The 14,194-nt window shown below is 45.7% G+C and overlaps 1 protein-coding gene across 2 annotated transcripts in view; it reads right to left on the bottom strand.

Moving 5' to 3' along the window:
* Positions 1 to 440: 440 nt before the first annotated feature.
* LOC138530914 (zinc finger protein 574-like) overlaps positions 441 to 14,194 on the bottom strand; it is a 68,788-nt gene continuing 55,034 nt past the window's right edge. For both annotated transcript variants that reach the window (XM_069640951.1, XM_069640952.1), the window contains exon 2: positions 441 to 3,568. In XM_069640951.1, coding sequence (XP_069497052.1) covers positions 550 to 3,492 — 2,943 coding nt within the window. In that variant the 5' untranslated portion in view covers positions 3,493 to 3,568 and the 3' untranslated portion in view covers positions 441 to 549. The remainder of the gene's footprint in view (positions 3,569 to 14,194) is intronic.

Consider the following 14,194-nt stretch of genomic DNA (forward strand, 5'->3'; position numbering starts at 1 on the left):
AAAAGGTTATTATCTGTGAAATTAAATGTATTATTAATCTAAATTAGAAAACTGGCCTCCTCGCTCCTTAACCTAGGAAGTGAGAGACTGGTTAGGAAAGCATTACACTTCACTGTTACGTCTCCATTTTACACGCTGTCCTATATAAAATGACCCCCTCAGTGCTTTTCCACATCAGGGTTTGAGTGCAAAGACCCAGGATAGTACATCTGGAAAAGAGCCTACATTCTGAACACCATTGTTCCTACCATACCATTTAGGTTAATTGCTTTCACACCTTCACAGAGAAGGCTAAGAGTAAATACATTATTGAACACAAAGACCGATCGTCAAGAAAAAAAAAAAACACAGTTCCAATTTGCTTTCCATGAAAAAGAAACAAGTGCAAACACTTCCTCCGGATGCAGAAGATTCATCAATAAACAAAGAGAACATGTACAAACAGTCCTGTGCTCTCAACTTTATTTACAATCAACGAGGAAATAACGATTAGTCTCAAACTGCTGCGTCATCTGCAATCAAAGTCATAAATAGATGTTGTGAACCTCCTCACACAAACTCATTAACCTGGATATTCTCCACTTGAACATTCTCCACTTGAAGGCTCCCATCCAGTGTGGCCTGGTAGATCTCAATGGTCTCTGCAAGTGGAATTGGCTCACTGGTTTCAATGATGGCTATGGTCTCACCAAACTCATTGCACATGATTGTCTGCTGAGGCTGTGGTAGAGGCTCCTTGTGTGTCTTTCTATGACTCCGTAGGTTAGATTGGGTTTTAAAGGCCTTGCCGCAATACTGACAACTGTGTGGCCGCTCACCAGTGTGGATGCGCCGGTGCTCTACCAAATGCATGGACTGCACAAACCGCTTGCCACACTCATCACACTTATAGGGCCGCTCCCCTGTGTGTAGGCGGCGGTGCTCTCGAAGGTGAGTAGCCTGTCGGAAAGCCTTGCCACACACGGGGCAGGGGAAAGGCCTCTCATTGGTATGCGTACGGTGATGCAGTTGCAGACCAGAAGCGGCCACAAATGTCTTGTCACACAATCCACACTGGTGGGGCCGGGCTCCCAAATGCCTCTGCTGGTGGCGGGACAGACCACTCTGGCTAGAGAATGATTTGCTACACTGGTGACACTTGAAAGGGCGCTGACCTGCATGCACCAGTTTGTGCAAAGTAAGATTGGATTGCGAGTTCATCCGCTTGCCACATATGGAGCATTCAAAGTGCATCTTTTGGCTGCAGTGATGCTCTTCCAGCTTGGCGAGGTGGACAAAGATGGCCCCACAGTGCTTGCAGTGATGTGGTTCCTTACCCAAGTGACTGAAGCGATGTAGCTCCAGTAGTCTTCTGCGGAGGAATGATTTATCACACTCTTTACACTTGAAGGGAAGCTCACCAGTATGACTGTACAGGTGTAAGGCCAGCTTGGATGCACGCGTGAATGCGAGCCCGCATTCCTTGCAGGGGAAAGGGCTGGTGCCATCATGCACAATGCGGTGCTGCTGCAGGTTAGATGATTGAGTAAATGTTTTGTTGCAGATATCACACTTGTATGGCCGTTCACCTGTATGGATCAGGTTATGCCTCATCAGGTTGGCCAGCGAAGTGAAAGTCTTGCCACACACTGTGCATTGGAAGGGCCGTTCGCCTGTGTGGATGCGCATGTGGTTTTTGACATGCACCAGCTTCTTGAACTTCTTTCCACAGAGGTGGCACTTGTGTGTCCTCTCGAGTATGTGCACAACCCTCTTATGGCGCACCATGCGGATGTGGGTGGAGAACTCTTTCTCACATTGCGGACACTTGAAATACTTGTCAGACTTGCCATTTGCCGTTTGATGGCGTAGTTCTTCATTCAAGCCAATCACCTGCACGATATTAGGTGCAATCACCTTGGAAAGAGCAGGTGTACCTTCCTCTTGAGTGGGGCTTTCAATGGCATCAATGGCTGTACTGTCAGCCTCTGCTCTAATTGGGGTAACAGGGGATGGTTGGACTGCTGCTGCAGGCACCTCAATGTGTGTTTTTGACTTCTCAGGTGGGACACCACTCTTGCCTAAGTGAGTCCTCCGATGGTATAAAAATTTGGTCATATTGCTAAATGTCTTGCCACACTCACAGCGATGCAGTGGATCAGGGGTGTGAGTTTTCCGATGCAACATGAGGGTCATCTCTGTGCCAAAGCCCAAGCCACAATCAACACAGAGGTAGAGAGCTTCCCCACTGTGTATCCTCATGTGCTGCTCCAGAGATGCAGCCTTCTTGAAAACCTTGCTACAGTTGGGGCATTCAAAAGTGCCATTAACATGTGCCTTCTGGTGTGCTTGTAGGCGGGTTGCAGATGTAAATAGTCGATTGCAATGTGTGCAGAGGAACTGTTCTGAGGCATGGCACTTTTTGTGCTTCCTCAATTCATCCAATGAACTGAAGGACGCCTTGCAATATGCGCATCTGGAGACCCGTTGTGTCAGGCTTCCATCTTCCCTTATGGTCTCCCAATGACTGCTTGAAAGTTGCAGCCTTTGCTGCGAGTTGCAGAAAAACCCTGAATATCCATTCTCACTTCTCATGGCCACATTTTGTTGTCCTTCATGGGTTGTTGACAAAAATGCCCCCAGCAGCTGAATTTCACTCTTTAGGTCAACCGCTTCATTACTTTCCGGTAGAGTACACTCCCCACTTTCTTTCTCCATCTCCAGAAAGTGGGTTCCCTGGTGGGCTAGTAACTCCTCAGGTGTTTGGAACAGGTGTGTGCACTCCGAGCACTCGTATGGATACATTGCCAGTGGTGCAGGTTCCTGTTTAAATTTGTTTATCTCACAAACATATTCCTGCGTTTCTGGGAGAATTGCCTCTCTGTTCTGCTGATCTTCACTTTGGGTTACCTTTGCGACAGCTGGAGCCTTCTCATTTTGAACATTGTACTGGTAAAGCGGAGTTGGCACAAATGAGGTTTGCTGATCTTCTACCACACCATCCGATGTACCATAGGTCTCCTGACACTTATAGGCATGGTCGCCCACAACCACATTCTGCAGATTGACCAGTCCACTGTCGATCTGAACTATGATATTTTGTGCAGGCTCTTTGGTGTGGGCTCTCTGGTGGGTTAGCCAAACCTCTGGAGATGTAAAGAGGGCTTTACACTCACAGCACTGATAATGTATCTGGCTGCTGAGGCTGTTCTTTGAGTCCTGTTGGCAGACCTGCTGGAAGCTTACTCTTGTATGCGATTCTTGGTGCTGCAGCAGCTCATTGGGAGTTACCACAAATTGCCCACATTCCAAGCACCGGTAGTGGTTTTGCTCTGCAAGACCTTTAGGCTGGATGATATTTTCAGCAGGGCTTTTCACGTCTGTGATGTGTGCAGTTTCCCCGATGTGGTCTTGCTGATGCAGGAGCACTTCTTCCAGAGTATTGTAGAGCGTGCCACATTCGGAGCACATGTACTGGTGCAAGAAAACAGGGTCCTGGGTCTCCTCTGCCATTGCTGCGCTTCTCTGCCGTCCACTGCATGCCCACAAAGGATGGTGACACTCACAAGCAGTCAAATAACATTGACCCCTGTCACAAAAAGAAAAGAAATGTGCGAATGAACAAAATATATTGCATTACACACCCAAATAAATCGACATTTGAAATTTCATGCTAAATATCTAGCTCTTGCCAAGCATTTTGCTTAGTAAAGAGTTTTGTCCCAGCATTATTTGTGTCATCCTCTCTATTCAGTGCGAGAATTTTCACAACAATGTAATTCTGCTTCCCCTGCTGCCAATCGGTTGCTAGTGAGAAACACTGCAGATCATTTAAATCTCCACTCGTCAAACACATTAGAACAGCAGTCCTTAGGGTTGTCAAATCACCATCCCAACTGCCCATGAATGCTCATTTCTGAGCACTGCAATGTCAATTGATAACCCAAACCCCCCAGGCTTATCAGACCTTCTAGTCATGAAGCAGTGTGACAATTTTGGGCAAAGCAGGTTGACAAATGGCCAGGCTGCTAAAACGAGAGTAGATGGTCCATGCATCTATTACATTTATTTGCCAGATAGGCCCATCAGTCACTTCCTGGAGAGCAAAGTGGTATTTGAAAACAAAAGTTACTTCCATGCGACTTCCAATTCTTACTTCCATGACACTGCCAGTGCATCCATTTAACACCATTCGGTCCTTATCATACCCGCAATGTTTACAGGCAAAACAGACTCATCAACAGTGGACCTTATGCATGCCTGTGTTACGTTTAAATAATTCAGCTCACGTGGTTATTTTGATCCCATTCGACAAAATGCTGCACATAAAACGTGATGACGTGACCAAACATGCAACTTCACAATATCAAGGTAAAAGAGTTACTTTCTTTTATTTATATACAAGGAAGAACAATGCTCTTTTGTTCACAAAAGAACCTACAACAGACAAGATATCAGAGTTACAATGGGATGAGTTTGAGTGACATCCTAACCAGGTTTTGGAGCAGAGGAGTAGCCAGGATTGTCTAACAAGTGGGTCCTGAAGCTAATGTAGTTGGGCCCAGCGAGTGAAAGACAGTGCTGCTGAGTGGGTATTTACAGATTTGGGCTGGGCCTTGCCGGCTCAGCCCCTACTGTATATACGCCTCTGTTGTAGAGGGGAGTAAATGGAACATTCACCGGGGACAATACTTGTGTGGACCTACGTAGATTAAGGACAATCAACATTAGAAATTTTTAAGTGCAAATAGGCAGTATCACTAGCTGTGTTAGGGATGCGACTATAGTGGAGGCAGAGAAACTGAGGTGCAAAGGCAGTTTAGAGCTTGAATGTAGATGAGAGGTAGGGAAGAGAATTCTATGCAAGTGGAGCAAGAAGAGAGAAAGAGCGGAAGCGAGTGAAGCACAGGGAGTGCGAGGTGCCAAAAGGGGTAGTCAAGGAGGCAGAGCAAAGATTACAAGATGGTTTGTAGAGTTGGAAAGATGAGGATAGATACAGTGGTGCCTTACCGTGGATAGGTTGTGAACCAGGAGAAGAAATTAAAATCTGTCCCCTTTTTGCATCTTCAGCCATTCAGCCTGGTGACAGTAAAAGGAAGTAGGTGTGAAGTGAGGGAGGAGTCCTGGTTGCAAAGTTAATGATCTTGTCAAAAGGACAGAAAGCATAGTTGGGGAGACCGAATAGGACGCTGGCATAGTAGTCCAGTTTAAAGAAGTGTTTTTAAGAAATGCTTTGCAGTGTTGAAAAGAAGGAAGTGCCTGATTTTGCTATTTGAGGCAAACTGCTGTTGCAGTTTTGGAGATAAAAGTAGAGACAGTGTTAGAAGGGTCATAGACAACACAGAGGTTTCTACCTGTAGCTGAGGAGGAGTACGGGAGAGTGTCGGCGGGAGGTAGATATGTGGGGGAAGAGTTGAGAGATAGTATTTGGCAGGGAAGAAGAGCACCTCTGTGTTGGTACAGTTTACCATCAGAGTGTGCAAAGCCATTCAATATTTAATGAAGGAGAGACAGCTGGACATTTTGACAGAGAGTTCAGGAAAAGAAAAGATTTGGGTGTCATCCACGAAGAGTTGGTATGTGAACCCAAAGGAGATAAATGCACCAAGAGCAGAGGTATGGAGTGTAAAGATGAGAGGACCCAAGACAGAGTATTGTGGAACACTAACAGTTAGAGGAGTGAGTTGAGAAAAGCCCCATCTACCTCAAATATGAATTGCATTATAATATGTGTTCCAGCATTTCCAGGATCATATGCCAACAATGGCATTTGTATAATGCTGACCTTAGATGTGACACTACTTCTTCTAAACCACTCAGAATCCATTACAAAAGACCTGTAAATGCACCCACTTCGTTAATAAAAATCTGATATCCTCCAACAATCTGATTCCCAATCACGATTATTAACCATCAAAAAGGCACTTCTCTGTGCTAAGGGTGCTCCTCTTCTGCCAATATGTTAAAGGAGACGCTTTCTATCATCCTATTTCTGGGTGATTCATGCATTTCTATGATTTTGCCAGATGCTTAACTGATCAGGTTGTCTACACTTTATTTTGCCCATGTGTAAAGTTGCATGTGTATCAAACCACAAAAGTGACTTATTGTGTATAAATCTGACATTAGGAATTGTAATGTTAAATCCCCAGTTTCTCTGCATTCAATGAAGCTCTACACCAAGGTACACATTTATGCACAGTAGTACTTGAAGTTGTGCAGCCACACTGGAGGAGACACGTTTGCTCCTCAACACCTTTGCAATGTGAAATGATTTGGCGTCAATTTTTACAGTCCGATTCTCCTAAAGTGATGAATGAATTCATTCATTGGCAGGTATCCTTTTAAATATGTACATTCATGCTTTGAACTGATGGCTCGATCGGCTGTGTGAAAAACATGAAGGTGTCTCCCTAGCTGGTCCCCGGGGATCTACCATCCAGGTGGCCAGGACACAGCCATCGCTATTCGCTATTAGATCCAGTTCCTGGGCGTGGACCAGTAAGGGAGGATCACCTGGATGGGGGGCCCTCAGGAAGTGGGAGACCGACGGGTGAGACGCGGTATCCCCCTTCCTTCAATATCCCTTCCCCATTCTACTACATAGGACATTCGAAAACACTGCCCCCCCCCCTTTCCTAACACAAACACTTTCGCACAATGGAATAACGTAAGAGCTGTTTACCTGGCATGTCCCAATACAAGGGTCAGACAATTGATGAGAATTACGCACACCTGATGGCCCTTCCCCACAGGGATAAAAGGTGGAGTAAGAAGAAGAACACAGTACGAGCAAGGCAGACCACACAACGAGACAGCTATCCAGATATGGTAGTTCAAAAGGAGGAGAAAGACGGCAAATATCGAGAGACTGACGAGGAGAGACACAACCTTGCCCTTTTTGACAAAACCCCACGAACCCTCTGCTCAAAGAAACACAAGACCGAGAACAATAGCACAAGTGTGCTGCAGCAGATGTCAATGCTACATGGAGCGTATCAACACCGATAATCAGGAGCAAGGGAGACTCCTGCTTCAGTGGTACCTGCCTTGACTCCAGTAAAGAGGAACGCCAAGCGGTTCATCACAGCTGGTAAGTCGAGGCGAGAGGCGACAAGAACCGGGCTGTGGTGAATGAAAGTCGCAAAGTGAGAGAAGTTTAAAAGAACTATAACATTGTAAAGGAGGGACCAGCTGCAAAAGGGGACTGGTACCACGTGGGTGCTGCTCCGAGAAATCATGGTCAATTCCCGTCTGAGTGAAACTACAGATACCAGAAGGCCGTAGGAGAGGTGGTCAAAGTGGTCATACAGGAGGTCAAGCAAAATCCCTGTACAGTCAAAAGCCTTTGACCAAAGAACTATAACGAAAGTAAGGGAAGGGAATCCCGTGAACATTGAAAGTATAAGTGAATGAAGTTGGCAAGAGGGAACCTGGAAGAGGGATGCGGACGAGAAGGGAGGAGAGTCTAAAGTCCCAAGAAACAATGTTTTGACAAGAGTGAACCCGGCCGAGGCATGTCCACTGGAACTGTTTAAAAAGACATCAAGATTTGTAAAGGAAGGAAAAGCCATAGTGAAACCAGTGGAGGGAGGCTGAAAGTTAAGAGGTGTCTGAGCCCAGAATAGGGGAACCCAGGGGTGAAGAATCCTCACCCTAAGTGAAACCAAGAAACAAACTTTCATTTTGCTGAAGGACCTTTTGCTTTGTTGTTTAAACACATCAGGCCCTAGAAGGCAATAGACTTTCAAGGGAAACGAGACTTGGCCATCGAGGCTCCCGATAAACTGGAACAGAACTATCGACTCGTGCTAAGGAAGCACGAGTGTGTGCAGTGCTCCAAGAACCCACCTTACCCCGTGCTCAAAACATGGGGAAGGGAGTCCCAAGCTACCGCATCCCGACATTATTTGGAAACACTTTCTTTCTTTTCTTGAGAACTATCGCATACCCCTTTTTGTATTAGTTGTAAGGTTAGACAATAGGTTTCTTAGTATAGGCCCTTTTTATTGGATCTATGTGATGACTGCGCTGCCCGTAATGCTGCCGACGAAAATGATGACTGCAATTACGGCACAGCACAGTGATCAGATAGATCATTTCTGCCTGCCTGCCCCGGCCTGCATTCCCCAAAACCACAACTCCCCCCACCACTTACCTTTACTGTGGAGCACTCCTTTGTGCGCCGATGGCATTCTTGTACCCCTGCGGCATCCGCTCCTCCCACTTACATGGGGCAGTGCTGACGGCGCAGGTCCTTTCTATTTTTCTTTTTTATCTCAGACACCGCCGCAACCCCTTGCCCCCGTTACTGAGCCCAAGGAGAGCAGGGGACACCCTTGCAACCCTGAGGGTTTGGGGGTCGGGATTTCGGTACCATGCTCCGGCGCAATTGTAGTACTGTCACCACATTGGTAGGGACAATATGGTACAATTCCTTTTTATTTGAAACAACACCACTAGGACTGCTTTATATTTCATTTGATGGTCGTCGCTTGCTCAGATCTTAGATTTAGCTTTAGTTTAGCCGTTTTTCCACCCTGCAAACATTGTTTAATAAACAACCTTGAACTGTGATCATTTGCCTCTGTTGCCACCATGAGTTCCTTACAGTTTGTACACAAAAATAAAATATTCAGCTTGCGTTCATTGTCTTTTTCCATCTATTGATTTGATGGTGGATTTGATTTGATGTTTGGTCATTGCACAGTTTCCTTTTGATATAATTGTACTTGTGGTAGTATTTCATCTATGTCTATTCGGATGTCTCATTTCTTATTTGGATATCTGTCCCTTCCAGGATATCAGGTAGTAATATCCCTATATATATGGTCGCTGTATATAATGTCGCCGGGAAAAGGTTTGGCGACAATATATAGGTGACCATATATATAGGGACAGGGGCAGGCGGGGGTTGCAGGGGTGTCCCCCGCTCCCCATGAAAAATTAAAAAGGGTTTGGGGTTGCAGGGGTGTCCCCCGCATGTTCCATTTAATAATGTCCCCACAAAAACTGCAATTTTTCGGCAATTTTTTTGCATGCCGATATTTTTGAGGGGACATTATTACATGGAACCCTTCCCGCTTTGTACTAATTTAAATGCATGTCGGTGGTTAGGTGCACCATGTTGAAAATGTGTCAGATGGGTAGTCATTGGCAAAAATGTGTTTCTCTCATCACTTTGTAGAAACTCAGAATGATTGTAATATATGCACATTTTGCTATAGTTTGTGACACATATTTTTTGTTTTTATTCAAAGCACTTGAATCAGGGATTTCCCCAAAACGTGTGATACACTTTATTGGGCTTTGAGATAATACAAAGAATTCACTGCTAACAAATGGGCCTTTATATTTTGTGTAAAATACAAACGTCCAATGTTGTCTTAAGTGCGTGTGCTACCTTTAGCGAAGAAACTGGGGTAGCTCTTTTCTAAAACGCATCTCGATCTCTGTGCTTTCCAGAGAGTAGGGGAATAACATGAAACTAGCCAGCTTTCAAGGGCTTACTTTGGTTGCCATGTGCAGAATAAAGAACAGAATGGATGTCCTGCCCTTTGCAAATGGATATGGAAAATTTTCGGCACCGGAACTCAGGTAGCATACCTGTTCAGACGGAGCCTTTCCTTCTATCTCGGAGATGCTCTGCACTGGTGCCAAAACACTGGGATGTGCACATCCTCTTTGCTGGAATCCATAAGCCATGGACTCTCTTCACAATCCAGGAGTATTCCTATGTTTTTTGTTTGCATTTTGCTGACAAGTCTTTTTACTATTCTTCAGGGGAATGCGCTAACGTTCCAGGAATATTGAACACTTTGTTGGAACCTGCGTTTCTGCAGTTTAACATAGCAGTCATCTCTCTCTCTGGCTATAGTGAAAAAGATTCCATCACTCAGCTATAGTCAGAAGGTTGTTATCAAGCATGCATACTTCATTACCCTATTCTTGCAGACTCAGTGAACGCTCAGGACGACAGCTACGGTAGAGTCATGCAGTCGTCCCATTACTCGTATTACAATTTGTGATGAATCAATGGTGTCATCGCTCCTTTCCCGGCTGTGATCTCTCCCCATGTGGCCAGGGGAGATCAACTGCTACCTGATCCTGACCCTGGGGGCGGGTTATTGAGGGAGGATCACATGGGGGTGGGAGGGTGGTGGGGAGACCGACTCCGGGGGAGTAGCAGGGTACCATTGTACGAGACATGGGATCCCCCCTTTTCTTTTGAGGATATGCTCAGTTTTCTGGTGTAACCCTCCCCCCCCTATCCCTTTCCGGACCTCGTTCCCTCCTCACTCCCGCCCCCGTCCGGATTGGTTCGTCCAACAAGCGGTATAGTCCAAGGCCCTAGGCCACTACACACACGCAAATCCAGCAATCCATTGCTGTGTCCTCCTCGAGGTAAGCATCTCGTTTCAGAGGCCCTGATATTTTACTTTGGTTTGTATTTTGCCTACCGTGTGGGATAAAGTTCCATAGAATGCGCTTGTGTAACCCTGCCTGCCTCCCTCTCCCGTTCCGGTCTCATTTCAGACGCCCTGATATTTTAATTTCGATTGATTTTTTTACGTGTGGGGTAAAGTTATACAGAAAGCGCTTGGTAAGCGTCTCATTTCAGAGGCCCTGATATTTTACTTTGGATTGTATTTTGCCTGCTGTGTGGGCTAAAGTTCTATAGAAAGCGCTTGGTGTGCCTGGTGTAACCCTCGCTCCCGCCCCCTTCCCTGATTGGTTAATCACTGCTCTTAACCCACCATCCTAGGGCAGCCCCTGCAGCTTAGGGCCCAAGGCAAAGGGCGGCTCCCACAGTAGCGGCTCCAGACAGTGTCTGCAGGCGTCAGCAGGGGAGGCCAGGTGCCAGCCACTAACACATACCAAACCAACATTACTTTCAACCAACCCCTCCTCTCAGCGGCATATAACAATGAGACAAGCGCTATAGGTCCTTTCACCTAGTGTCAGATCGCTGCACTGAGCTCTAAGAGAAGAACCAGCAACGCCCACACCAGAGTAGCCGGGTGCATCATCATACTCCAAGCACCCACCCACCCAAACAGTCAATTACGAGATGGCTGCTAAGGCACAACCCCACCAGCAAACCAGCAGCAGCAGCCGGCTGCAGTACCCTGACATGACACACAAGGAATAGACTGCCGTCAACCAGCATCAACAGATAAGGTAGGAACACAAGTTACAACCTAGACAGATAATATTCTACAATATACAGGACTCTCAAATCTAGGCGTGTTCTCTCCTGTACTCAAACTGCATTGTGAGAGCTAGGCTGCTCCCCCATTGCAAGGCATTCACAGGTGAATGTTGCCCCCTGGACCCTCTTGGACCCCATTTGTCCTTCTTGAATCCTACCAACCCCCGATCAGTGTCTGGAACCTAGGTGTTTCGGTTGCTGCCTGCCGTTCTGTGAAACCGAGGCCTCTCCCATTGTCTAGGTGCCTCGAATCTTAGTGTTGCGGTCGCTGCCTGTCATTCGTTGAAACCTAGACCTGTCTCTCATTTCTATGTGTCTCGAAATGTAGGTGTTTAACTACTGCGTGCCACTGCGTTGAAGCCTAAGCCAGTCTCCCTTCATCTAAGAGTAAGGAATCAAGGTGTTTAATAATAACTTGGTACTCACCGAATCCTAGATCACTCCTCACCCTCTGATATCCCAAATATAAGAGTACTATCTCTTTTGTAAACCACTGGTGAAACCTAGGATCCCCACTATCTTGTCATCTCAAACCTCTAGGTATTCCATAAGTACTAGCCATAACTGATTCCTATGCCCCCCCCACGCCCATGATCACCCAGCAGACACTAATAGCTAGTAATTACTACCATAGTTAACCTGCACCTCATAACTCCCCTTTACCAACCAGCCAGATGACAAACGCCTAGTACTCCCATACCTCCCTAGACAGCCCTCCCACAGAAAGAGGAACACCCCAACCCAACCGACTGAAATGGCAGCCACCCTCGGAGAGCATCCAGGATTTGCAACACAAGAGGAGAAACTCAACACTATAATAGCACAAGGCAGAGCAGGTGGGTAACTGGCCCTATAAACGCAATACCCAGACGATCTCTCACTACCGAAGACCCAAAATGCCCAGCTGCAGAATCGGACGCCGACAAAGAGTACAGGAACATGGAACAACTACTACAGACACACAAACTCATCCGCCGGCAATTGATGCTGCCTTCAATAGAAAACAAACCTCACCAAATAATAACATCAACAGAACAAACCTTGTCAGAGAAAGATCCTTATACCTTACACCGTACCACGCAACAACCGCAGAAGCTCAATATTTCAACGATATGGACCCAAGAAGAGAATGGAATGATACCGAACCATGCACTCCATATATCACAAGAACAGAAGGGCACTACCGATATCCACATCAAACCATAGGAGATGACGAAGCAGTAGAAGTCAACAATCGAACCATCAATTTAACAGACCGATTCAACGAAGAAGCAGCCTCCACAGAACCTCAACCAACCAGCATTAACACAGAAACACCCCAAAGGAACACCCACAAATCAAAAAAGGTAACAACAAATAAACAGTACCACAACAAAAGGATCCATTGCAATCTAATCAACGGAAGGTCAATATCCAAACATGCCACCAAAATCTATGACCTATGTGGCGGAGGTATCGACATCTTATTCGTAACTAAAACATGGCTAGATGAAAATTACAAGATCACTCTTAACAGCTGCCAGCCTGATAATTTCAAATGTGTCCAAGCAAACAGGAAAACCAAAAGGTGGCGGTCTGCCAATAACCCACAAGAAACAACTAGAAATTAAACTGGAAGACCCACTAAACATCAATAACTGCAAATTTCTAATCCTTCGCCTATCAACAAACCCCAGAACAAACCTTAAATTCATACTGGTCTATAGACAACCAACTTTCTGTAACACTTACCTTGGACTCTGCGGGGGTGTAATTCCTTCTCAGCCAGAGGATCTGTTATTTGGGCACTTTTGGGATTCGTTTTCTGTGAAAACTACAATAACAACAATAGAACTACTACAATTTCTATTTTGCTGGGAATTTTTCTTTTATAGCAGTGCGCCTCTGAGAATCCTTCCTTTCTCACCTGGGTTTATGTTTTTTGGAGCTCTCCATCCTGTATTCTACAGGGGCGCGTTGGTATGAATACGTTTAACTTGAAAGGCTGCAGTGTTCAAATGATTCTTGTCAGAATGATGTCCTTGCTTTTCTAGAGTTATCTTCGGAAGTATTTGTTGAAAAAATATGATAGTTCGTTAGATTCTGAGCAGTCCCTGTGTTGGAGAGATCTTTCCTTCTAATATGTTCCCTTTTAACCTGCAGGTTCTTGGTTCTCAGAAAAAGTTAATGGCTGTGGAATGGCTGCAACTATACTCGGTTTGAGGAAATGTTTAACAAACTTAAGTTCGTCTTAACTGAGTAATTGCAGCCTTCAGAGACGAGCGCGGTAATAACTTAGCGAAGAAAACTTGAAATACATTCGGACGATGCAGGGTCTGCTGAGGAAACTTCTGAATGAAGGCACTGCGACCGCAAACGAAGACTGCTGCGAAGAAGATGCTGCGGCTGAGAAGGAACTGCGGACAAAAGATGCAGAGACTACGAAATAAACAGCTGACTGAAGAAACGCTTCGGTAAGTCTTTTCAAAAACAAAGAAATTCTGTTGATTTTCTGTGGAAACTAATGTCTTTTTTTTTTTTACAGGTTCTCTCAGGGGATCGCCGGTAGCGTTACCCGCTATCCGCGGAGAAGACGCAAAGCGAGCACTCCAGCGGAGGTGGGGCTTAAGTAGCTCCCTCTGCAATAGGTATATTATGTGCTGAAAGTTAACAATGGACTTGGCGGCGGCCATGTTGAGTGTTTGAAAACCAATTTAAGCGCTATGTGAGCCTATGGGTGCAATGCTATGAATGAGACAAATGCCATTTGTGCCAGGCTTGTAGCCGCTGTTGACCCACTGACTGATGTGAAGTTCCTTGCTTCCCTGGTATGCCTGAATGGGAACTGTGCTCCTTTACTGGGATCATGACACTTACAATGCAAACTTCATAGATGCCTTCACGGAAGCAATCACCAACCTAGCCATTGAGCACAATCACCAGATTATCCTTGGTGACTGCAACATTTGGTTTGATTAAGAAACCACTAATACACAAACATCTCCAGCCAGCCAACTAGCAACA

This window comes from Ambystoma mexicanum, chromosome 1q (assembly GCF_040938575.1).
Source record: "Ambystoma mexicanum isolate Mex_15411 chromosome 1q, UKY_AmexF1_1, whole genome shotgun sequence".
In the NCBI taxonomy this organism is placed as follows: Eukaryota; Metazoa; Chordata; class Amphibia; order Caudata; family Ambystomatidae; genus Ambystoma; species Ambystoma mexicanum.